Here is a 24,476-nt window from a genome sequence, read left to right as displayed (position 1 = left end):
CAGTAACTTGAAATTGACTATGGTAGGAGTATTTACACACAGAAATTGGCAACTGCTGCAGATTAGGACTTCCTCCCCTCCTGCCCTTTTCAGAGAACTTGTTTACCAGCTCACCACTGGCTCGCACTTACTGTGTCAGGCAGTATTAAGCACCTTCCGTATATGAATCTGCATTTAACCCTTACAGTGTTACATATATGGATCTGCATTTGACCTTCACAATCACCTTACATATATGAATCACCTTACGTATATGAATCTGCATTTAACCCTCACAATGTTATTGCCACTTTGCAGATGGGGAAACTGAGGATGAGAGAGGTTAACTTGCCCAAGTATGGTTTCATAGCCCTCTTTGACAGGAAGGTGGGAGAGTCAAGTGAAGACCGTCTTGGCTATCTCTGGGCTCAGCTGCCCTTTGTGGCTTCACAAGGACCAGCTATATGAATTGCAGCCACCACTTTTAATCAGCTCCTCCGGGAGGAGGTCCTCTGGGAGAAAAGATGCAGTTGCCTGGTGACTAAAGTGTTTCCCAGTGCTCCAAAAGTCATGCTGTGTTATTGTGGGGGATAAAGCTCGCCCCCCACGGGGTGCCCCTCTTCCAGGGCTCTAGACAAAAAAATCCATTGAGCCCTGGCCAGACCCCATGCAAAGCTGCAGACCTCATTCTTGCTTCTTGCTTTGTTGACGCCTGCAGAGCCACTGGTAGATTTGAATGAAAGCCATGACATCCTGGAACAGGCAGCAGCTGGCTTTGTGTGGAGGGCGCCCTGCGATGTGCGCATCATTGCCAGAGGAGGGCAGAGCCCGGGCAGATGGTGGGTGCCACTGCAGAGGCCCACGCAGAGACATCTGTCCACCAAGAATTTGGCTTTGCTGTATCCCTTCGGGACCACAGTTGGGGACAGTCCTGGACTTCCTGAAGCTCAGCTTTAGGGATGACAGAGTCTCTCCAGGGGCCCATTCTGGTTTGAACATTCCATCTCTCTGTGGGCTCCATCACATCAACCCTTGTTTACCCATCAGCTTTGTTACTGCCCCTATGTCTGTCTCCTTACCCCACCAGGAGTTCCTCAGGAGTGAAGGTGACATCTTATTCCTGGCTGTGGCTCCAGGACCCAGCCAGAGCCCTGAACATAGTAGGTGCTCAATAAATGTGCAATGAATAAATGATTGAACGAATGCATAAATTGTGCCTTGGTTTTTTCTGCCTTCGTGCTGCTCCAAGGATCTCCTGATTACTTCTCCGAGCCCTGCAATTAGGAATAAATCCTCCTGTGTCATCCTCGCAAGACTTCCTCCTTCCCAGCTCCTTGCTGCCTGGTGATGGTGGCTTGTTTGGCTGTGGACCCAGGAGAGGGGATGAGGACTTTGAGAAGGCCTCCCTGAGGATGTGAGTTTCCACTGAGGTCTGAAGAGGAAGCAGGAGTGGAAGAGAGTTTCAGGCAAAAGGAACAAGTACAAGTGCTTGTCTAGTAGCTAACAGCAGTCAGTGGGTCAGCGTAGCCAGGTGATCTGGTAGGACAGGCTCCCTTCATCCTAGATACCAAGAGCTTCCTCAAGATTACCAAGGGACAGTGTGAAGCCATGTGCCCCTCTCCTTGTCCCAGGGCTTTTGTCCCCACTGGAGCAACTGTGCCAAGCAGGAGGGGCTGATGTCCAGAGAATGCCATTTCCTATCCCCTACATCAGACAGCTCCATCATTTAATCCTTGACTAGTTTAATATAATAAAATTCCAGGAACTGACATTTTAAGTTGGAATAAAATTGCTCCCAGCAGCTATAAGTAATGGGCTGGCTCAGAGGCTCAGAACTTTCAGGGAGTACTGAGGCTCCTTTTCCTGATCCCAGAGGCCTGTTTCCAGAATCCTTCTAACCCGAAATGCAGTCCCTAGATCAGCTGTCCAGCCAGCTCAGACCAGTTGATGCCCCACAGCCAACTCTTTCCACCTTGATCAGGTCTTGCACTGCCCTCTGGAGAGTGCTTTAAAATGCAGATTGCAGGTGCTGCCTTAGCTGCAGACAGGCAGTGTAAGGGGAAGCTGGATTTTCCGTTTTAGAGACAGGGTCTCGCTTTGTTGCCTGGGCTGGAGTGCAGTGGTGCAATCATAGCTCACTGCAGCCTCTAACTACTGGGCTCAAGCGATCCTCCTGCCTCATCCTCCCAAGTAGCTGGGACTTCAGGCACACACCATTGTGCCCAGCTCATTTTTAAAAAGTTTTAATTTTTGGTAAAGCCGGGGTCTTGCTATGTTGCCCAGGCTGGTCTCAAACTCCTGGGCTCAATCCTCCTGTCTCAGCCTCCCAAAGTGGTGAGATTACAGACAGGAACCACTGCACCTGGCCAAAAGCTGGATTTGCAACTAGGAAGGGGCTGATTCTGCTGCTCTAGGAGGTTTTAGGACCAACCCCCACCCTCTACCTCGGGCTCTGAAAGACACCTACTGCCCCTGGAAAGGGCTGTGACCCTTGGCTTAAGCCTGTAGTCTGCAGGAATGAACAGCAGTTCTCAGCAGCCCCCGTCCCAGCAGCCTGTGAAACTGATGGAGGTAGGTCCACCCAAGTCCCCTCTGTGGGCACCAAAAAACTGCTGCCCCCTACCCTGTCCCCCTTCTCCCCAACATTTACCATAGAGCCTAACGTCCAGAACAGACCTGATACCTGACAGTCATTGATGGTGGTGTTACTAAGCACTGTTACTAGAACCTTCAGAACAGGAGTGCCTTGACCCTGATGTTCTGCCCTGGCTGTGTGCCTCTCCAGGGGACAAGATTCCACAGTGCCCACCAGCCTCTCTGGCCATGTGCTGTGTCCATGCCAGGCCCTTTGGTGGACATCTCATTAACTTATCCTTATTTTAAGGAGGAGGAATCATGTTACACAAGCAACAGCATCGGCCCCAGTCACCCCACCTGGATGGAGAGCCAACCCCTTAAGCCATCTTAACCCAGAACTTCCCTAATGGGCGTGGGGACCACCAGCATTCCCCTCTCTCCAGCAGTTTGTCCCAAATGCAGCCTTCCGGGCCCGCTTCTGCAGTTTTTTGTTTTGTTTTGTTTTGTTTTGTTTTTTTGAGACAGTCTTGCTCCGTTGCCCAGGCTGGAGTGCAGTGGTGAGATCTCAGTTCACTGCAACCTCTGCCTTCCAGGTGCAAGTGATTCTCCTGCCTTAGCCTCTGGAGTAGCTGGGATTACAGGCATGTGCCACCGAGCCTGGCTAATTTTTGTGTTTTTAGTAGAGACGGGGTTTCACCGTGTTGGCCAGGCTGGTCTCCAACTCATGAGCTCAAGTGATCCGCCCGCCTTGGCCTCCCAAAGTGCTGGGATTACAGGCGTGAGCCACCGCGCCCAGCCCGCTCCTGCAGTTTGAGGTGCCCCTCAGCTGCCGGGCTCTGCAGGGCCCACAAGGGCTGCCACGTGGGTGTGTTCACCTCAGAAGGGTGCTGGGGCTTTCCTGGAATAAACGAAAGTGCATGGTGCACTTTCAAATAGGATTATAATTACTGTTGTTCTCCATAGATTTAATTCATGCTCGCTCTCTTCCTTGACTATCTAGGTGGAGTTTCCCTCCTGAGAGCTGGAGGATGTAAGGTGGGATGGGTTGGGAGTGGGCATAACACCTCCCAGGGGTCCCACCCCTCCTACCCACGCCCCCAACTTTGCTCACACCTGTTTCCTTTCAGATCCAGCAGGGGTGCGGAAGGGGCGAGGTACGTGGTCGCTGCTGCGCGGACTGGGAACCCAGAACGGTGGGCTCCAGGGTCCCCTTCCCGGAGGTTTCCTGGCCGGGGCTGGGCGCTCCCCCAGCCGCGCAGTGCGCGAAACCGGCGTGCGCTAGGACCGCGGCGCGCCGCCCTCCGCCGTTATAAGAGGCCGCGCTCCAGCCCCACGCGGAACCCGCGGCTCCGAGCTTTCGCCGGCGTCCCGACCCGAGGCCAGCCCTGAGGCCAGTCCCGCGGCCAGTCCCGCCGCTGGGAAGCCAAGGCCAGTGCGGGGCCTGAGAGGGACGCGCGCCCCGGGGCCCCCGCCGCGGCCACCATGGGCGCTGCCCACTCCGCGTCTGAGGAGGTGCGGGAGCTCGAGGGCAAGACCGGCTGTGAGTACCTGCGGGGGGCGGCGCGGGGACCCGGGCGGGACCTCCGAACGGCCGCTGTTGGGGGCCCCGGCCCGCCGCCGCGCTGTGTGACCTTGGGCCAGTGGCGGGCCCTCTCTGCGCCTCAGTCTCCTCCTCTTTCAAATGGGTCCCCGCCGGCCACTTCGCAGACTAGGAGACAAGCGGTGGCGGCGAGGACCTGCGCGACGATGCTCAGTGCCGCAGCCGCTCAGCCTCGGACTGGCCCAGGAACTCCCTGGCCGGGGGACTGCGGACCGGGGAGGGAGCGGGGCCCAGGCTTCCCAAGCGTTGAGCAGGTGCCTCGGGCCGGGCGGGCAAGCGCCTCAGGCAGCCCGGCTGGTGCGCGCGCCCCGCACCTGAGAGTCGTGTGCATTCGGGAACGTAGGAGCGGAAAGTTTTGAAGTCAGCGGACCCGGGTGGGAACCGGGCTCCGACGCTCCCCTGCCGGGTGACCTTAGGCAGGACAGCCGGCTCTCCGCGCCTGCTTTCGTCCTCGCATCTGTAAAATGGGTTCAGGCGGCCTCATCCCCGCGGGTGGCTGGGAGGCTTTAGCTGGGCAGCGGCCCCAGAGCACTTTGCCCGGAGCCTGGCGTCCTCGCCTGAGTTCGCTGGGTCTCCCGGGGCCAGCAAAGGCTGCGCACCCCGCATCGGCCCGGGGGCGGGGCGCCCTGGGAGGCCGGGCCGAGCTGCCCGCAGGGAAATGGCGGAGAAAGCGCTTGTCCGCCGAGTTCAGCCGGGCTGGGGACTTGGCCCTGGGTCCTGACCTCGGCGTGGCCGGTTCTGCCTCCGACTGTGGACCAGGGTGGGGACTGGAGACCGCGGGGGCCAGCTGTGGGGACAAACCGACTTTGGCGAGGGACAGACTGGCTGTGAACCCTGCCAGCTCCACTTCCTGGCTGTGTGACCTTGGGCTAGTCACTTTACCTCTCTGATTCTCAGCTTTCCTTCTCTGTTGTAAGAGTTCTCCTAGTACCTGGTAGACGCTCAGGAAATGGGAGCTGCAGATATTTTGGGAAAGAGCTAGCTCCTGGCATCTGCTTCAAGTGCAGAGAACCAGCGTCCAGTATTGATCACCAAGAGAGGGTGGCCCAGCTGTTTGTGTGTCAGCTGAAAAGCAACCCCTCTTGACCCCCCAATCTAAATACCCCTTTCCAGGAGAACTGGATGAAAATTGGAGAAAACCATTAATAACTGCTGTGTGTATGCATGCACTTATACATCTATATCTGTATCTGTGTGTGTGTAGAAATATAGAATTATATCCAACTAGAGAAGTAAAAGGTGTGGCTCAGCATATATAATATGGTACCCTTTTATCTGTTTTTTAAAAAAGGATCCTTTGAGCTGGAGCTGCAAAGTAAAAGGAAATAGAAAATGTAAAAAGAGGGGAAAATAAGAGTATACATTTGTAATTGCTATATTTGCAAACTGGAAGAATCCACCAGGAAGTACTAATATATACTTGGTGGGGGTTGCGGGGGGGAGTGGAAAGGATGAAGGGAGGGTGAGCTTTTTCTCTGTAAACGTTTTTATATGTTCATTTTGAACTCTGTTGAATATTTTACTTAAAAAGTTTTATGCACTTCAATCCGAAGACTAATGTGAGAGAGAAAGGAGGGATTCCTCTAGCTCTTGCTTGCTTGGATCTTCCCTGGTTTTATTATTTCTCACGTGCCCTTTCCTAGCCTCCCACTGCTTTGAATCTGGATGGATGTCAGTGGGCATTCTCTGTGGCTGGGATCCCCGCTGGAGGGGTGGGCTCTCCGGCAGCCCACGGGACACTCGGGAATTCCGCCCGGTTGTGGGTTTGACACGGAGGAAGGGCTGCAGAGCATGCTGGGAGTCTTGTCAGTTTCCTGGGTCCAGCCTCCCACGGGGATGAGAGATCCTGTGTTCCTGCTCTGTAACCTTCCTAGATGTAGCTGCAGCGGCTTCCCTTCTTGCTGCCCAGAGCTCAGATTTCATAACCCAAGGGAGATGGAGAGGGTCAGAGAGGAGGTTCTGATGTTAGACCAGAGTAGGCAGGTGGAACTTTAGGTAGGTGGAAAGTTGCCCCTGGTCCTCCTCTGAAAGTGACTGCATAATTCGGTCACTTTTACCCACTTAGCAAATATTTATAGACCAGGGGCTGGGGATTTAGAGATGACTCAGAGAGGCTGCTGTTCCTGGAGGGGGACACACAGTAAACAAAATGCCCCACAGGTGTTAAACTGTGAACGAGGCATAGCAGGGTGGCTTGAGAATGGAGCTTTAGGGTGGATCCGGAGGGCCTCCCTCAGGAGGTGATAATGGGACAGAAATTCAAGTAAGAATGAGCCAGGGGTGTGCAAATCAGTGGAAAGGGCATCTCGGGCTGAGGGGACTTCGAATGCAGAGGCCCTGTGTCAGGGACAAGCCAGCAACAGTAAATGAGAATGCATGAGATGAGGACACAGCTGTCGTCAGGGCTCAGGCTGTGGCAGGAGCCTGGCTTCAAGGGCCTTGCCAGGTACCTTGGCCAAGTCACTTATGCTCTCTGAGCCTCAGTTTTATCTACTATAAAATGGGCATAGTCATAGTACCTCCCTTGAAGTTGTTGGGAAGGATTAAGTGAGTTAATATATGTGAAGTAGTTAGACCAAACACGTGTACATGTTTGTTATTGACTATGCTTTAAACACCCTTGTATGTCCTGGTCACTCCGAACCATAGCTGAGAGTTGAATCTTGGTCCCACCTCTCCCAGCTATATGACCTTGGGCAAATCATTTTACCTCTCTGAGCCTCAGTATCATCACCTGGATCCTGAAGTAGTTGTATGGATTCAATAAGGTTATGTACGTATGTATGTGACGCGATTGGCTTGGCATGGGAACGTCGGCTCCCAGAGACCCAGTGGGTCAGGCAGGTCCCTTCCTCCAAGGCCGTTCCCTTGGGAATCTTCCCTGAGAAGAAGGGAGAAGAGCCTCAGGGTAAGATGGCCAGAGGACAGGCTGAGTCCCCAGGGCTACTGACTCTCCCTGCCTCCCTGAGGACCATGATGACCCCTGACTTCCTGGGGAGGAATCAGCTTGGTCCCTTTCTGAAGACACCATCCAGAAAGGACCAGAAAGTCAGGCTGAGGATGGTGATAATGAACATAATTCCCCAAGCACCTGCTGAGCATGAGGCTCCACGCTGGCGCTCCCTGCATGACACTCTTTTTATAGTAATGATCCCCCAGGAAGGCGGTGTTAGGGCCATTTTACAGGTGAGGAAACTGAGGCTTAGAGAGGTAAACCAGCTTGCCTACAGTCCCACAACTGGTAAGTGGAGGAATTGGAGATCATAGGATCCCCAAGTCCACTTTCTTTTTTTACAAATTTTTTTAATTTTTAGTTTTGGAGGCAGAGTCTCACTCTCTCACCCAGGCTGGAGTGCAAGGAGCCTGATCAAGCTCACCACAACCTCGAACTCCTCCTGGGCTCCAGCGATCCTCCCGCCTCAGCCTTCCCAGTAGCTACGACTACAGGTGTGCGCCACCACACCAGCTAATTTTAAATTTTTTTGCAGAGACAGGGGTCCTGCCATGTTGACCAGGCTAGTCTCAAATTCCTGGCCTCAAAGCAGTCCTCCCACTTCAGCCTCCTGAAAGCACTGGAGTTACAGGCATGAGCCACCATGCCTGGCCCCAAGGCTGCTTTCTTACTGCCAGCATGCTTTCACTGTGTATAGTGGCCACTTGGATTTCTAGGAACCAAGAAGGAGTAGAAAAAGACTGCCCGTATTTTTTCTCACCTTCAGGCCTTTGCACAAAAGCTGTTCCTCTGCCTGGAGCACTGTTTTCATTTGATGTACACAATTAGATGTTTACATATGGGAGCCTTTGTGGGAGCCTTTCTCTGTCTCCACCCAGGGCAAGGTTAGGCCAGGCACGGTGGCTCACGCCCCTATAATCCCAGCACTTTTGGAGGCCGAGGCAGGTGGATCATGAGGTCAGGAGTTCAAGACCAGCCTGGCCAAAATGGTGAAACCCCATCTCTACTAAAACTACAAAAATTAGCTGTGCGCGGTGGCAGAGGCCTGTAATCCCAGCTATTCGGGAGGCTCAGGTAGGAGAATCGCTTGAACCTGGGTGGTGGAGGTTGCGGTGAGCTGAGATCATGCCACTGTCCTCTAGCCTGGGCGACAGAGTGAACGCTGTCTGAAAAAAAAAAAAAAGAAAAGAAAAAACAAACTCAAACCTTTCCTCTTAACCTTGTCTCTCTCTCTCTCTCTTTTTTTTTTTTTTTTTTTTTTTTTTTTTTTTTTATGAGATGAAGTTTCACCTTTGTTGCCCAAGTTGGAGTGCAACGGCATGATCTCAGCTCACTGAAACCTCCGCCCCTTGGGTTCAAGCAATTCTCCTGCCTCAGCCTCGTGAGTAGCTGGGATTACAGGCACCTGTCCCCACGCCCAGCTAATTTTTGTATTTTTAGTAGAGACAGGGTTTCACCATGTTGGCCAGGCTGGTCTGAAACTCCTGACCTTAAGTGATCCACCCGCCTCTGCCTCCCAAAGTGCCGGGATTACAGGCGTGAGCCACCATGCACACCCTTAACCCTGTCTCTTTATGAAACGAATGCTCATTATCGTTCAGGGGTTGGCTTACCTGCTGCTCCCATCCAGAAAGCCATCTCTCCATCCAACCTTTAAGGGTTAAACACCCATCCTCAGGCCTCCTGGAGCTCCTTCCTTCCCTCCGCAATAGCAGGCATCACACCATGTTATACTTGTCAGCTCTGTCACCTGCCACCCCCTCAAAACTTGGAACTCCCTAGAGCAGAAAGAACGTGTCTTGTTCACCTTTGTGTGCACTTGGTGGTTCGGTGAGAACACAAGAGGCTCACGTTAAAGGGGCGCCGTCCCTGGGGACTTTAAAACTCAAGGTATATTGTTCAGGAACAGGCAGCCAGTGGAAAACCCAGCGCCACCCTCACCAGCTGTCCTCGGCTGCCAGCCCTCCCAGCATCTCCGGTGCCCTCCCTTCACAATGAACCCTTTTGGCATCAGCACTGAGCCAGCCCCACCAAAAATATGCCTGAGCAGCAGTGCGCCCACACAGGGCATCATTAGGTCTGTGTGCCCACCTTCCTTCTTCCTGCCTGTTAGAGTCTCATTGATTGCTTTAAACCAGAAATGAGTATTCCCAGGAATCCGTTCTGAGCCAAGAAAGCTCACATCTAGATTTGTTAAGATTCATATGAAAAGCCGGAGCGAAGGCGTCCCGGGGGTGTGTTTGAGCTCACCTTCCCCATGCACCCTTGGTGACAGGAGCCGAGTGGTGTCTGGTGTGTGGACTGAGGTGCAAAGTGGGCCCTGACCGAGAGGAGGGCCGCTCCTTGGGAATCATTCACCTGAGTCAGTTGTCCTTCACCACCTTGAGCTGGCCTGGAGGTGGCCCCACTTCCTATCCCCCCATCCGTGTCTGCTCCTAGAGTTGGAAGGGAAATAATAAGAGGGAGGATTCTGGGAGAGGTGAAGGGTCTGTTTTTCCCTTCAGGCTCCAGAACAGCTCCTCAGGCATGTCTATGTTGATGCCAAGAAGCTGCCAGAAGGAAAAGGAAAAAAAACAAAAAAACAAAAAAAAAGAAATCTCCAGACCTAGAGTTCAGACCTCATGATGGTAAGAGCTCATGTTTCTCGGGAGCGTGACATCTGCCAAACGTTCAGCTGAGCCAGGCAGCATATCCGCAGTAGCTGATGGAATCCTCCCAGGAACACGGTTGGTTTCCCATTTTACAGATGCAGACATTGAGGCTCAAGAGAGGAGGTGACTGCCCAAGGCCACAGGCATCAGAATGAGAAGTAGAGTCACAGACTGGTGCAGAGGCTCATGCTTGTAATCCCAGCACTTTGGGAGGCCAAGGCAGGAGGTTCACTTGAGCCCAGGAGTTAGTGCCACTGTGCTCTAGCTTGGGTGACAGAGCGAGACTGTCTCCAAAAAAAAAAAAAAGAAGTAGAGAGTCAGATTCCATTCCTGGTCTAACCTCATTTGGAGAAGGAACTAGAGATGGCAGGGACGACTGACGTGGCCAAGTGTGGCTGGTGGGGGTGGCGCTGGTTTTTCCACTGCATTCTCACCCCCCGGCAATATTTCTTGGTTCTAAAGTCTTTAAGTGGCCCCAGACCGTGGACTTGGCTCATTCACAATTAGCTGTGTTCCGCCACCAGGGTGGACCAGATGCGTTCCTTGCCCTCCAGAAGCTCAGGGGCTCAAGGGGGACAGGGGAGCACCACAACAACTGTAGCGTAGCGGGAAGAAGGGTCTGATGGGCCAGGGTGGACCAGCCAACTCCACAGTGTTGGGTCATCCACCAAAGCTGAACAGCCAGCCAGCCAAAGTCACCGCGCCTTTTCTCTTCCTCTGGGCTGGGTTGTGGCTTTTCCCCTGGGATCTTCAGGGAGTCCATGAACTCCATGAAATAAGATATGGAATTGTCTGAGTGCCTCTGGGGAGGGCCCTCTGCCCTTATCAGAGTCTCTAAACAGTGAAGTGTTTTCCACTGTATGCAAATCATGCCTCAGTAAGAAAATGATTCAAATAATTGCTTTCATTGATTGTTTACAATTAATTTGTTTTTGAGATGGCCCTTTTCTGTTGCCCAGGCTGGAGCATAGTGGTGCAATCACAGTTCACTGCAGCCTCTAACTCCCAGGCTCAAGTGATCCTCCCACCTCAGGCTCCCTCCTCAGACAGTGGCTCCTCAGCAGAGGCGGAATGAATGTGTCCATGAAATGGAGGCGGGGGCGTGGGAGGACCAGTCCTGTATGCTGAGCTCTGAGCTCTGGGGCAGGAGCTGGGGGCCCCGGCCTGGAGTCATCCACAGAGTGGTCCGGATCATGGGACCCCCAGCCTCTGGAACCCTTTCTGCCTTGATTGGGTGGGGCTTCCAGGCCTCCCCTGCTCTCCCCTCTGGGGGCTCACAGGGGAAACTTGCAGGAGAAGGCCTGCTGTGGAAGCTTCCCAAAGAGCTGGGGATCAACCAAAGGCACCTGCCTGCTCTGGCCCGTGCTGGTATTTTTCATTCTGTTCACCTGGACCCCCATCAGCTTACCATCTGCAGCAGCCACAGAGCAGGACCCTGGAGGCTGGCGTTCCGTGTGCACTGAGCTGTGCCGGCGCTGGAGCCGTCCTGTGCCACTTTGCTCAAATGCCTCATCCAGGCCGTGTCCTTCTCTGAGCCACCAGTCCCACTCCTTAAAAGCCACAGCCCGCTGTGAATGAGGCGACAGCTGCTCTTTCTTGAGCACTTGTCAATCATCTGATCTGCTGAAAAGCCCTTTGAGGGTGGGACTATTGCTGCCAGTTTACAGATGGGCAAACTGAGTTTTGGACACAGGAAATGACTGCCCAAGGTCACTTAGCTGCCGGGTAGGGAACCCAGACTCAAAACTAGGCCTTCTAGTGGGATTTGCAAGTGCCAGGAGAAACCACCTTTCCCGCATGCCGGGAACCCCACATGGTCTGGACTGAGATTCTGAGAGTCCGCACGTCTGTATGATCCGGGGCAGGCCATGCTGTTACCCCACAACCTCCTCAGTAGAGTTCCACACATTGTTTACCAAGTTGGCAAGGGGAGAACTGGACCTTGAGGCAGATAGGATTGGTTCTGGGTGATGTGGAAAGTTTTAGAATCTAGGTGGGCTGCCCCTGGGGAGAACAAGCTTAGTAGTGGGCAGTGGGAGGGGAGTGGGGACCACGGCTGGGAGGAAGAGGCAGGAGGGTGCTGCCCCATCTGTTTCCTAGGGTCTCACTGGGTGGCTCAGGTCTGTTTCAGAAGAATTTGTGTTTTCTCTGTGCAAGCCACTGGCAGTCCTCTCCAAGACCTCCTCGCTCTGCAGGTTAGCGGTAATTAGATCCCTGCTGCATCTTTCTTGCCTCCCCTACCACCACCCTGGCAGGATATGCTTTTGTGAGTTAATGGTCTCCAGAATGCATCGTGGAAATTTAATCAACGCTCAGACACGCCATACGGCCCAGTAAGACAAACAGAATACCCTGGGTGTTGATAAGATGCTCTTCCCTTTGCAAAGCACGTTGGGATCTGTTATCTCAAGCTGAAGGAATGAGGTGTTTTCAGCTCAGAAGGGCCCATGGTTCTGGGAAGAAAAGTCGGGGCCTCTTTTGTTCTTTTGTCCATGCTGGTGTGACTGTACAGGGTGAGGGCCTGGGCACCCCTGGTCTCGCCAGCCTTCCTATTGCCTGCTCCAGCTTAATTATTAATTTATAAAACCAGAAGGTCGAGTGGGTGATTTCCGCTGGTGGTGGCGGCCACGGAGCACTAGGACATAAAGACTCTTTGTCGTCCCAGCGGTGTGACCTTTGCAGACCGGCACTCTGTCAGGAGCAAGCCTTCCGATGTTGGCACTGCTCCCTGGCAGGTCAGTGGAGGTCTCAGGGCCCAGGTGCCTCCAGGAGGGAGGGCAGGTGGCCAGACCGGAGACAGCAGTCCCCAAAGGGGGGCTGTAGAGGCCAGCTTGTCCCACGTGCTGAGGTTGGAAGAGGGTTCCCTAAGCTCCTCCTGAGCACCTATGCCAAGATCCCAGTGTTCAGAGAACCCTGAGCAAATACCCAGCACTTTCTGGCCTCACCCACCTGGTAGTTCTAAGGGGGTCCCCTGTCTTGCCCTTGCCTGCATTCCCCGAGGACCTCAGCCAGAGTCCCACTGTGGCATACAAGTGGCTTCTCACCACCTGTCCTTTTCCAGCAGATAGATGTGGGTTTATATCATGGTGTTGCCTCTTACTGTCTAGGCAAGGCACTCTGCCTCCCTGAGCCTCAGTTTCCTCACCTGTAAAATGAGAGCAAAAATAGAACCTGTGTCACCAAATGTTGCAAGGATTAGTTAGAATTTGGGCAGAGCTCTTGACCCATCCTCAGTGCTTGAGAGTTATTGGCGGTTACTAATCATTTCAGGAGCTGGCTACGTATCTTCTTTTAAAGGGCATGCTATAACTTTTTTTTAGTAATTCATTTTTTATATGTCTGCTATCTTGGACATGCCTAAACTTAATCACCATCTCTGCCCTTGTGCTCATAATTGGGGACCTTAATGTATTTTAATTTGTATCACTCCATAGTATTTAAGAACCTACATGTTCATTATTATTTTATGCAGACACTATTAATTCTTGCAACCAGTCTTCCTTATGAATATAGTTTTCTTATTTAATGCATCTTTCCATAGAATTTTCAGTGAGGCTCTGTGAGTTGCAAACTTTGAAAATATTATTAGGCCGGGCGCGGTGGCTCAAGCCTGTAATCCCAGCACTTTGGGAGGCCGAGGCGGGTGGATCACGAGGTCAGGAGATCGAGACCATCCTGGCTAACATGGTGAAACCCCCTCTCTACTAAAAATACAAAAAACTAGCCGGGCGTGGTGGCGGGCGCCTGTAGTCCCAGCTACTCGGAGGCTGAGGCAGGAGAATGGCGTGAACCCGGGAGGCGGAGCTTGCAGTGAGCCGAGATCGAGCCACTGCACTCCAGCCTGGGTGACACAGCGAGACTCCGTCTCAAAAAAAAAAAAAAAAAAAAAGAAAAAAGAAAATACTGTTATTTTGCAGGCATGCATGAATGAACATTTGGCTGGGTGTAAAATGTAAGGTTGCTGGATATTTTTTTTTCCAGCGATTCATTTTTGGTCTTGTTGCTGTTGAGAAATCAGCTGTCAGTCTAATTGACATTTCTTTGCAGAAACCTATTTTCCCTTTTCCCTGTTTTAAAATTTTTGTCATTGGTGTTTTGTACATGCAATGTCTAGGTGTGAATTTATTTTTATTTATCCTGGGAATGGTTTATGTTGTTTGATTCTAAAGAAAGTTCATATCTTCCATTATGAAAATATTATCTTTCCCTTTTCTCTTTATCTTCTTCATTAGTAATTCCTATTAGAAAAATGTTGGTTCATCTCATTCTGTCTGAATGCCTCTTAATCTTTCTTTCATATTTTCTTTTTATTTCTCTGTGCCATATGCTGGGTCATTTCCTTAGATCTATCTTCCAGTTCACTAATTCTCTCTTCATCTATTACAACCTTGCTGCCTTAACCTATTCAATTTCAAAAAAATTCCAATGACTTGTAAAAAAATGTTTATAAGTGCTATATAGTTTTCATATTCACCTCTTTTTCATAGGGTACTGTTCTCCCATTGTTTGTAATAATTTAAAGCCTACTATATAGTCTCTTCTGTTTTGCCTTCTGGGAGTGCTATTCCTTTTGTTAATTGTGTCTGCTGATTCTCCTGTATCATGGTTCATTTGCTTGTATGGTTTGGTTTTTGATTATGAGCTCGTCTTTGGGCTTTTTCCCGACTCCCATCAGCCCTTCCCCCTACTGCCCCACAGGATACCTGTGTGCCTTGGGTTTTAGAAGAGCCTTACACAGTGCATTTGCATTTCTTGTGCTAGATATCTCAAGGTTTTCACCAGTCTGGAAACACTTTTCACATTAACTCCTTGGTTTGGGTTTCCTGCCCCACAGAGGCTTGGATTTTTCACCAGTGTGTGGCTCGGTCTTAGACCTTGGATTCATTGCAGAAGCCTGCTCTTTCCCCTTTCCCCTGCCATCTCCCTAGCAGAGATGGCTTTCTTATTATTCTGTGGGCCAGTGGGGAATGTTTTTTCTGACCCACCTGATGTACAGAGGCAGCCTTTTGTATTTCAGCTTTTTAGAGGGAGCACAGCTCCAGTTCATGCAGACCCAAGACCTCTTCTGTCACTCAGTGGACTTGAAGCCCCCACCCTTAGCTGTTGGAGCCTGAAACCACCCTAACACCTGGGCTACCTCAGCAGCGTCTGTCACTAACCCTGTTGGTTCCCAGTCTCCTCCTTGCCCCTGGCACTTGGGTATTGCCCTTTCCTTCCGTTTAGCTGGGCATTACATTTGTTTCCTGTTTTATCCAGTGTTTGTAATGGAAGGCAGAATCTGTATTAGCTCCGAGTAGCAGGACCTGGAATTCCTGATCCAAGTGTCCTACTGAAGTAAGCCTTGTACTGTTTTTTCTTTTTTTGAGAGAGAGTCTCGCTCTGTTGCCCAGGCTGGAGTGCAGTGGCACAATCTCGGCTCACTGCAACCTGTGCCTCCCAGGTTCAAGTGATTCTTGTGCCTCAGCCTCCTGAGTAGCTGGGATTACAGGCATGTGCCACCATGCCTGGCTAATTTTTGTATTTTTAGTGGAAATGGGGTTTTGCCATGTTGGCCAGGCTGGTCTCAAACTCCTGGCCTCAAGTGATGCACCCGCCTCAGTCTCCCAAAGCTCTGGGATTATAGGCATGAGCCACTGTGCCTGGCCAGCCTTGTGCCTTAGATAAGCCTGTTTCTGCTTGATTTGGCCTCAGAATAAATCTGGAACTGAAGATAGTTCTGGAAGGCTGTGAAAACCTGCTTCTTAGATGCTCCGAAGACGCCCACTCGCCCACTCTCAAAATCTCTCCTGATTCACTGTTGCTTTTTTTCCCCTTCATCATCTTTAGTCTTTTTATTAAAATGGAGAAATTTTTCTCTAATTACATAAATGATATGTATTTTCTCTAATTACATATATGGTATTATTGTTCCATCCCTCCTCAGTTTGGGCATACAGCCTAGCCAATGGCTATGCAAATAGAATCTAAAGTCATGGACCTCGGTCTGAGTCGCAGTTCTGCTGCTCCTAGCTGTGTGACCTTCAGGGAGTGACTTAGCCTCTCTGAGACTCAGTTTCTTTATCTATAAAATAAGTGTGATTACCACCCTACAAGGGTGGCACAGCCCTAAAGGGAGGCACCCTAAAAGTGAGGACTGAATAAGATAATTCCAGGCTTTGGCTGAGTCCTAGCCTCTGGGTAAATGTTAACACATGGGGGTTATTATAATTTATTTATTGAGACAGAGTCTCACTCTGTCACCCAAGCTGGAGTGCAGTGGTGCGATCTCGGCTCACTGCAACCACCACCTCCCAGGTTCAAGCAATTCTCCTGCCTCAGCCTCCCAAGTAGCTGGGATGACAGACGTGCACCAGCATGCCCAGCTAAAACATATGGTGGTTATTATTACTGCTATAAGGCGCATGGTAAAGAACAGAGCATAGCTGTAGGAAGGGAACATAGATGAGCAAAACAGACTGCGATTTTTAAAGTCACGAGCACCCACTCTGACAGCTTTCTCAGTTGCCTTACTGCTCATGAGAGAAGAGTAGATTCTAAAGTCAATTCACTCTGTCCCAGCTTCCCCTTCAATCCTGAGAATTGGAGGATTCATTCAGGGTAGGAAAAAACCCACGGAGATCCTGACAGGACCCTTGGTATCCGAGGTTGAAGTAAACACTGCTGACGTGGGCCTGCGGCAGCTCTTACCAGGAATTCCTTGGCTTTCACGCTTACAAAGTGGGTCGAAGTTGGCGTGAAAAGGGTATTAAGGTGCTGCATAAATGCCAGCAATTAATCTTCGAGCTGCTGCTGCTGCTCTGAAGGACAGAATTGAGAGATTTGAGAGCTTCCTTCTCAAGGCCAAGTGCACCCAAATGCATCTTTGGTTAATTTTAACATCCCAGCAGCTAAGAGTGATCTATGATGTATACGAGGTTAGCACATGGCATCCAAGGAAAATGCAGGTGAAGGAGAGAAACTGGCATCCAGCATCATGAAGCACCCTGCGTGTGCCAGGCGTGAGAGGGTAGTCCCCTGTGGAGTGGTCCCTGCAAGGCTAAGGAGGATGTCCCTTCCTGTCTCCCTCCCAAGGCCCAGGGTTAGTCATTGTTTTGGCTGTAGCCACAGGAGGCATGCAAGTTGCTGTGTCCCTGGTGAGCCTAGATCCAGCTGAACAGCCACGATGGTATCACGAGATTACTTAGGGGACAATAATAACAGTCCCGGCAACCCCAGCGTCTCCTGCATCTCCTATGTCTCCCTCCAGATCTTGTGCTAAAGGTGTGCATGATCTTTTTAAAAATTGATGCAAAATTCATGTAACATAAAATTTACTATTTTAGGTTGGGCACTGTGGCTCACACCTGTAATCTCAGCCCTTCGGGAGGGTGAGGTGGAAGGATCACTTGAGGCCAGGAGTTTGAGACCAGCCTGGGCAACATAGCAAGACTCTGTCTCTACAAAAGAAAACTTTTAAAAATTAGCTGGGTGCTGTGGTGTGCACCTGTAATCCCAGCTACTCGGGAGGCTGAGGCAGGAGGATCACTTGAGTCTAGGAGTTTGAGGCTGCTGTGAGCTGTGATTGTGCCACTGTACTCCATCCACTTGGGTGACAGGGTGAGAGACCCCCCAAAAAAGTTACATTGTAACCATTTTAAAGTATACAATTCAGGCCAGGTGCAGTGGCTCACGCCTGTAATCCTAGCACTTTGGGAGGCTGAGGTGGCCAGATCACTTAAGGTCAGGAGTTCAAGACCAGCCTGGCCAACATGGTGAAACCCAATCCCTATTGAAAAATAAAATAAAGTGTACAATTCAGTGGCATTAAGTACATTCACAATGATATGAAAACACCACCACATCTATTTCTAGAGCATTTTCATTGCCCTCCAAGAAACCTCATACCCATTAGCAGTCACTCCCCATTTCCTCCTCTCCCAGCCCCTGGTGACCACTAATCTGCATTCTGCCTGCGCGGATCTGCCTGTCTGGGGCATTTCATGTAAACGGCATCCTGCAGCAGGCAGGCCTTGTATATCTAGCGGTATCCCTTCTTGGAGTGTGACAGGGCTGCCTTCCTTTGTGTTGTGTTTATAACATCTCATCACCTGGATATACCCGTTTTGGTTTTGCACTCACCAGTTGGTGGACATTGGGTGGTTGCCACGTTGGTGGTTGCGATCGTGAATAGCTTGTGGTGGTTTTTCATGGTGTGAACAACCTCACGAGGGAGGAGGTCTTGTTGTCACCTCTGTATCACAGAGGAGGAAGCAGCCTCCGGAGCTCAGGATGACAACTGAGTGGGATGTGTAGCAGAGACTCACAGCAGCCTCCCCCGGCAATGCTGTCAGGAGCTCACCTTTCCATCCGGCTTGGCTCACCTCTGTATTCCGGGATTTCCCCAATGTTTGGGTTGAGTCCTGGCCAATCTTTCAAGAGGCGGCAAGCAGGAGAGTGCTGGGGGTCTTGGAAGTCACCAAGACATTCCCAGTGATGCCTCTTGGTGTCCTGGGGCTGGTGTCCAGGCTGGCACAGCTAGTGGGGCCAGCGGGAGGCAGGGTGGCTTGGGGAGTCCCTGGGGCACGCGAGAAGGTACTCAGCTGTGCTTGCTTCTTCCAGCAGGGCCTTGTCCTGAGCCCTTCCACCTTCCCCCTTCCCCACCCTCACCCTGGGCGGCTGCACCTGCCATCTCTCAGTCTCATCCACACCCACCCTGTCTATTGACAGGCACTTCGGGATCTTGTTCCCTGGCTTGGTGTCCTCTGTAGACTCAGGGCAAGTTCAAATGCCCTGGCCTGATGGATGAGGCCTTCATACTCCCACCACCCCAGCTGCTTCATTCCCTGCCTGTCGTCCACCCACGTTGAAGAGCCCGAGGCTCCCTGAGCCCTGCCTGCTCTGCCTCTGCCGAGGCTATGCCCTCTGCCAGCACCGTCCACCCCACCCCACAACCCCATTGGGCATCACCTCCTACTCCCATCCCCATGGCCTAGAACCTCCACTGCAACCCTGGTGCCCCTTGGCCAGCTAAAGCAGCGTTTACTGTCCTAGATCCTGGCGAGGGGATGTGCATTTCCAGCAGAATGGGGCTGCGCTTTTTGCATCTGCTTCCCTGGCCTCTAGCAAGCACCTAGCAAACCAGAGGTGCTCAGAGGGCCATGCAAGCACAGATGGGGCCTCGGGGGTGTCTCTCAGGGCCCACACACTCCCGGGGCCCGCAGGGGTTGTGGGAAGAGCAGGCAGTGGTGTGCATGCCCCTTCCCTGGGTCCTGGGACTACAGGCTCACAGAGTCCTGGTGCCCCAAAATGGATGGGAGCACGTGCTGACATTCTCTTCCCTCCTGAGTCAGGGAGAGGAGGCTGGACTCCAGGAGGGATTTCAGGCCTGCTCCTCTGCCTCTGGGCCCCTTCTGTCCTCCCTGTTCTGGACCATTGTCCTTGACCCTCTACCCTGCATGGCTCTGCTCCCACTGGTGATGGGTTGCTTAGCACAGCAGGGTGTAAGCAGGTCCCCGCAGCCTGATGGGGGAGGCCAGGGCCAGGCAGGCAATGCGCTTAACCCAGCATTCAGAACCCTTTGCAGTCAATTGCCAGTATTTTTTAACCCAGCGGATTTCTGCCTCCTCTTAATGAAAGGGGAAAATCTGGCCTCCCATGGCAGCCCCTTCGACAGGGTGGGGCTCCAGTTCATGCCTACACAGGCCCCTTCTCTCATGTAATGCCTTTCTGACCCTGGAGACACTGAAATTCTCAACCCCACCTTGACAGCATCTGAGGAAGGAATTGGCTTCTATTGCCCCTTCATATCCAAGGTTAAACAGTTTTTACATTGACACCTAATTCACAGCTCATGACATTCACCGTTTAAAAGTATACAGTTCTATAGCTTTCAGTATATTCACAAAGTCATACAAACATCACCACTGTCTGATTCTTTTTTTTTTTTTTTTTTTTTTTTTTTTTTTGAGATGGAGGCTTGCTCTGTCACCGAGGCTGGAGTTCAGTGGTGCTATCTCAGCTCACTGCAACCTCTACCTCCTGGGTTCAAACGATACTCCTGCCTCAGCCTCCCCAGCACCAGGACTACAGGTGCCTGTCAACACATTTGGCTAATTTCTGTATTTTCAGTAGAGACGGGGTCTCATGTTGGCCTAGCTAGTCTCAAACTCCTGACCTCAAATGATCCACCTGCCTCAGCCTCCCAAAGTGCTGGAATTACAGGTGTGAGCCACAGTGCCTGGCCACCACTACCTAATTCTAGAACAACTTATCACCCCCAAAAGAATACCCATTGGCAGTCACTTCTCATTCCCCCAACACCCTTCAGCCCCTGGAAACCATCAGTCTACTTTCTGTCTCACTAGATTTGTCTGTTCGGGGCACTTCATATAAATGGGATCATATACCATGTGGCCTTGTATGTCTGGCTTCTTTCATGTCGTGTGATTATTTCAAGGTTTATCCATGCTGTAGCATTGATCCATGCTTCGTTTCTTTTCATTTACCAATGTTTCATTTCTTTCTTTTTTTTTTTTTTTTTTTGCTGAATAATAATCCGTCATCTGGATGTGTCACATTTTGTTCACCCATTCCTTTGTTGATGGATGTTTGGATTGTTTCCACCTCTTGGTACTTATGAACAGTGCTGCTTTGAACATTGGTTACAGGTTTCTGGTGTGGACGTACATTTTCTCTTCTCTTGGGTATAAATGGAATTGTTGGCCAGGCTCAGTGGCTCATGCCTGTAATCCCAGCACTTTGGGAGGCCGAGGAGGGTGGATCACCTCAGGTCAGGAGTTCCAGGCCAGCATGGCTAACATGGTGAAACCCTATCTCTACTAAAAATATGAAAATTAACCAGGAGTGTTGGTGCATGCCACCCGGCTACTTGGAAAGCTCAGGCAGGAGAATCATCTGAACCCAGGAGGTGGAGATTGCAGTGAGCTGAGAATGCGCCACTGTACTCCAGCCTCGGCGACAGAGCGAGACTCCGTTTCCAAAAAAAGAATTGTTTTGGAGTAGAATTGCTGGATTACATGGTAATTCTATGTTTATTTAATTGAGGAACTACCCAACTGATTTCCACAGTGGTTGTACCATTTAAATCCCTGCTAGTAAATGTATGAGAGTTTCAGTTTCTCTACAGCCTCATCAACATCTGGTCTTTCTTTTATTTGTCCATTATAGTCATCATGGTTAAAAAATTTTTAATCAGCTGGGCAAGGTGGCTCATGCCTGTAATCCCAGTACTTTGGGAGGCCGAGATGGGCGGATCATGAGGTCAGGAGATCGAGACCATCCTGGCTAACACGGTGAAATTCCGTCTCTACTAGAAATACAAAAAAATTAGCTGGGTGTGGTGGGGGGCACCTGTAGTCCTAGCTACTCGGGAGGCTGAGGCAGGAGAATGGCGTGAACCCGGGAGGCGGAGCTTGCAGTGAGTGGAGATCGCACCACTGCACTCCAGCCTGGGCGACAGAGCAAGACTCCATCTCAGAAAAAAAAAAACAACAAAATTTAACCCAAATACAATTATACAACTAATCTCCATAAATTGCAGAAAAGTTAAGGGACAAATAACCAAATTTAGGGTCAAAGGGAGGAGAGGAGAGAAATGTTCTGTAGTTCTACCATCTGAAAACAACTACTATTATTTTGTTATATACCCTTTCCTATTTTTTCTTGTGCACATGCATATATCAATATGAACTTCCGTGTGTAAATGAGATCTTAGTCTGTTGGATTTTCCATGCAACAACATGCCACATGACATTTTCCGATGCCCCACAATATTTAAAAAATATTTATAAAGACTGTGTGGTATTCCAACTTTAGGATGTATCAGGACTAATCTGTCTCGTTTTCTGTGGCTCAGCATTTCCCCCAGCTTCTTTTTTTTTTTTTTTTTTTTTTTTTTTTGAGACAAAGTCTCGCTCTTGTCCCCCAAGCTGGAGTGTGATAGCATGATCTCGGCTCACTGCAACCTCTGCCTCCCGGGTTCAAGTGATTCTCCTGCCTCAGCCCCCTGAGTAGCTGGGATTACAGGTGCCTGCCACCGTGCCCAGCTAATTTTTGTATTTTTGGTAGAGACAGGGTTTTACCACGTTGGCCAGGCTGCTCTAGAACTCCTGACCTCAGCTGATCCACCTGCCTCAGCCTCCCAAAATGTTGGGATTACAGGCTTGAGCCACTGTGCCCAGCCAATTTCTTTTCTTTTTATTTTGAGACAGCCCCTTGCTCTGTTGCTCACACTGGAGTATAATCTTGGCTCACTGCAACCTCAACTTCCCAGGCTTAAGTGATCTTCCCACCTCAGCCTCACTAGTCCTCGCCCAGCTAATTTTTTGATTTTTTTTTTTTTTTGTATGATGGGATCTGCCTGTGTTGCTCAGGCTGGTCTTGAACTCTTGGGCTCAAGTGATCCTCCCACTTCAGCTTCCCAGAGTGCTGGGATTACAGCCATGAGCCACCACACCTGGCCCATTCCCCCAGTTTCTTTTTTTCTTTTTTCTTTTTTTTTTGAGACAGAGTTTTTGCTCTTGTTGCCCAGGCTGGAGTGCAGTGGCACGATCTCAGCTCACCGCAACCTCTGTCCCAGGTTCAAGCGATTCTCCTGCCTCAGCCTCCCGAGTAGCTGGGATTACAGGCATGCACCACCACGCCCGGCTAATTTTGTATTTTTAGTAGAGACAGGGTTTCACCATGTTGGCCAGGCTGGTCTCAAACTCCTGACCTCAGGTGATCCACCAGCCTCGGCCTCCCAAAGTGCTGGGATTAAAGGAATGAGCCACCACACTTGGCCCCCCAATTTCTTACTGCTCTAAATAGGCAACCATGATTACCCTGGTATGTTCAGCTTTATATGCCTATCTTAATTCCTCAGGATTTGTTCCTAGGGATCAAGTTCTGGTGCAAAGGGTATATACCTGCGCTGCCCAACACAAATAATAATGTGAGGTATAATCATGGTAAATTTTCTAGTAGCTGTAATGTAATTACATTATGTAATGTAATTCTAGATTTTCTAATTAAGGCAAGTAAATTAATGGTGAGATGAATTTTAATAGTGTATTTTATTTAGCCCATTATATTTAAAATACGATCACTTTACCATATAATCAATATCAAAAGTTATTGCAGTCGTCTACGTTCTTTTTTGTACTTAGTCTTCGCCGGCTGATGTGTGGTTTCCACTTCACCACACCTCAGTCTGGGCTCACCGCCTTCAAGGGCTTAGCAGCCACTTGGACGGGTAGGTGTGTTCTTTCACATTGAAGTTTCTGATAGTGACAGTTCACCTCCATCCCCAAAAGATTAGGCCAGTTAAACTCCCACCAGCCCCATGGACTGGTGTGCATTTCCCTCAGGTTGAAATCTAAAACCAGAAATAATGAGGTCCAGCTGCCAGGAACCAAGGCCAATCTCTGCCCATCATCCCCATGGCAACTGTGACCTCAGGGCCCTGGAGAAGGGCTCAGAGGTGAGGAGCAAGAAAACTGGAAAAGCTTCCAACCCAGGAGCCCTTGAGGGAAAGACAGGTCCTTCCATGGGCTTTGGGACCCTCACATGCATCAGGTGCTTATTCGAGGGGCCCTGTTGGAGGCCCAGGGTTAACCCCGGGGGCGGGGGCGGGGGCGGGGGTTGGGGTGGGAGGCGCGGTTAGGAGGAAGCAGCTCACCAGGCATGTCGGGTTAGACCAGCTCCACCTGCTAGGGCCTGGGGTGTTCTGAAAGTCAGTTCCTGAGGCTTCAGAAATCATCCTTTCTCTCAGTCACTGTGCCGGAGGAGTCTCGCCTGAGCTGTGAGCTGAGCCCTTGGCTCCAGGGATTTGGGTGTCAAAAAGAGGGTCCCAGAGGTGGGAGGTTGTCTTCCTAATCCTTTGCTTTCAATCAGGCAGGACAGAGGGAGTATGTGTATGTGAGTTTGCATGTGTGTGCTTGTACTTCCCCCCTCCCATCACCCAGGCTTGAGTGCAGTGGTATGATCTCAGCTCACCGAAACCTCTGCCTCCCGGGTTCGAGTGATTCTCCTGCCTCAGCCTCCCAAGTAGCTGGGGTTACAGGTGTGCACCACCACGCCTGGTTAATTTTTGCATTTTTAGTAGAGATGGGGTTTCACCATGTTGGCCAGGCAGGTCTCAAACTCCTGGCCTCAAGTGATCTGCCTACCTCAGCCTCCCAAAGTGCTGGATTCCAGGTGTGAGCCACTGTACCCAGCCTTGCAAAGCACTTTGGATGCAGTTAACTGGAAACTATTAGATAAACTTGATCTAGGATGATTTATATACCTCTTCCTAGCTGTGGGACCTTGGGCACATCCCGGAGTTCTCATCTCTAGAATGGGCGTAGAATCATACCTACCTAACAGAATTGAAGGAGAGGGTTGTAGCAGCCCAGGCTTATCCAAGTACAGTTGAACACAGAGGCCAGAAAATGGCAATGCTTAGTTAATGTGTTAATGTCTGCCCTTGTTGTTATGATTATTCAGTAATTTGTTTTTTAAAAAGCTTTATTGAGATATAATTCACACATCATGAGATTCACCATTTAAATTGAACCCCATAGTTTTAGTATAATCACAGGGTTATGCAACCATCAAAACAATATAATTTTAGAACATTTTTATCTCTCTCCAAAAGAAACTCTGGTGCCCATTAGCGGTGTCTCCCTGTTCTCCCTCTCCAGCCCCTCCCCTCCCTGGCCTCAGGCAACCACTGTTACACTTTCTGTTCCTATGA

At 50.6% G+C, this 24,476-nt stretch overlaps 2 protein-coding genes and 1 long non-coding RNA gene across 5 annotated transcripts in view; 2 read left to right on the top strand and 1 right to left on the bottom strand.

Moving 5' to 3' along the window:
* The window catches only part of LOC126930736 (uncharacterized), a 43,533-nt gene extending 39,691 nt beyond the window's left edge, over positions 1-3,842 (bottom strand). The window contains exons 1-2 of the long non-coding RNA XR_007717674.1: positions 3,670-3,842; positions 2,656-2,852 (exon numbers count right to left, since the gene is read on the bottom strand). This is a non-coding gene — a long non-coding RNA (uncharacterized LOC126930736). The remainder of the gene's footprint in view (positions 1-2,655; positions 2,853-3,669) is intronic.
* The window catches only part of SPRING1 (SREBF pathway regulator in golgi 1), a 465,726-nt gene that overhangs the window by 78,553 nt on the left and 362,697 nt on the right, over positions 1-24,476 (top strand). The window lies entirely within an intron of this gene.
* Positions 3,832-24,476, top strand: part of TESC (tescalcin) — a 62,055-nt gene continuing 41,410 nt past the window's right edge. For both annotated transcript variants that reach the window (XM_050748174.1, XM_050748173.1), the window contains exon 1: positions 3,832-4,096. In XM_050748174.1, coding sequence (XP_050604131.1) covers positions 4,039-4,096 — 58 coding nt within the window. In that variant the 5' untranslated portion in view covers positions 3,832-4,038. The remainder of the gene's footprint in view (positions 4,097-24,476) is intronic.

The sequence above is a fragment of the Macaca thibetana genome, chromosome 11, assembly GCF_024542745.1.
Source record: "Macaca thibetana thibetana isolate TM-01 chromosome 11, ASM2454274v1, whole genome shotgun sequence".
NCBI classification, from domain to species: domain Eukaryota; kingdom Metazoa; phylum Chordata; class Mammalia; order Primates; family Cercopithecidae; genus Macaca; species Macaca thibetana.
The sequence above is the reverse complement of the archived record's forward strand: the minus strand, read 5'-3'. Positions and strand labels throughout refer to the sequence as shown.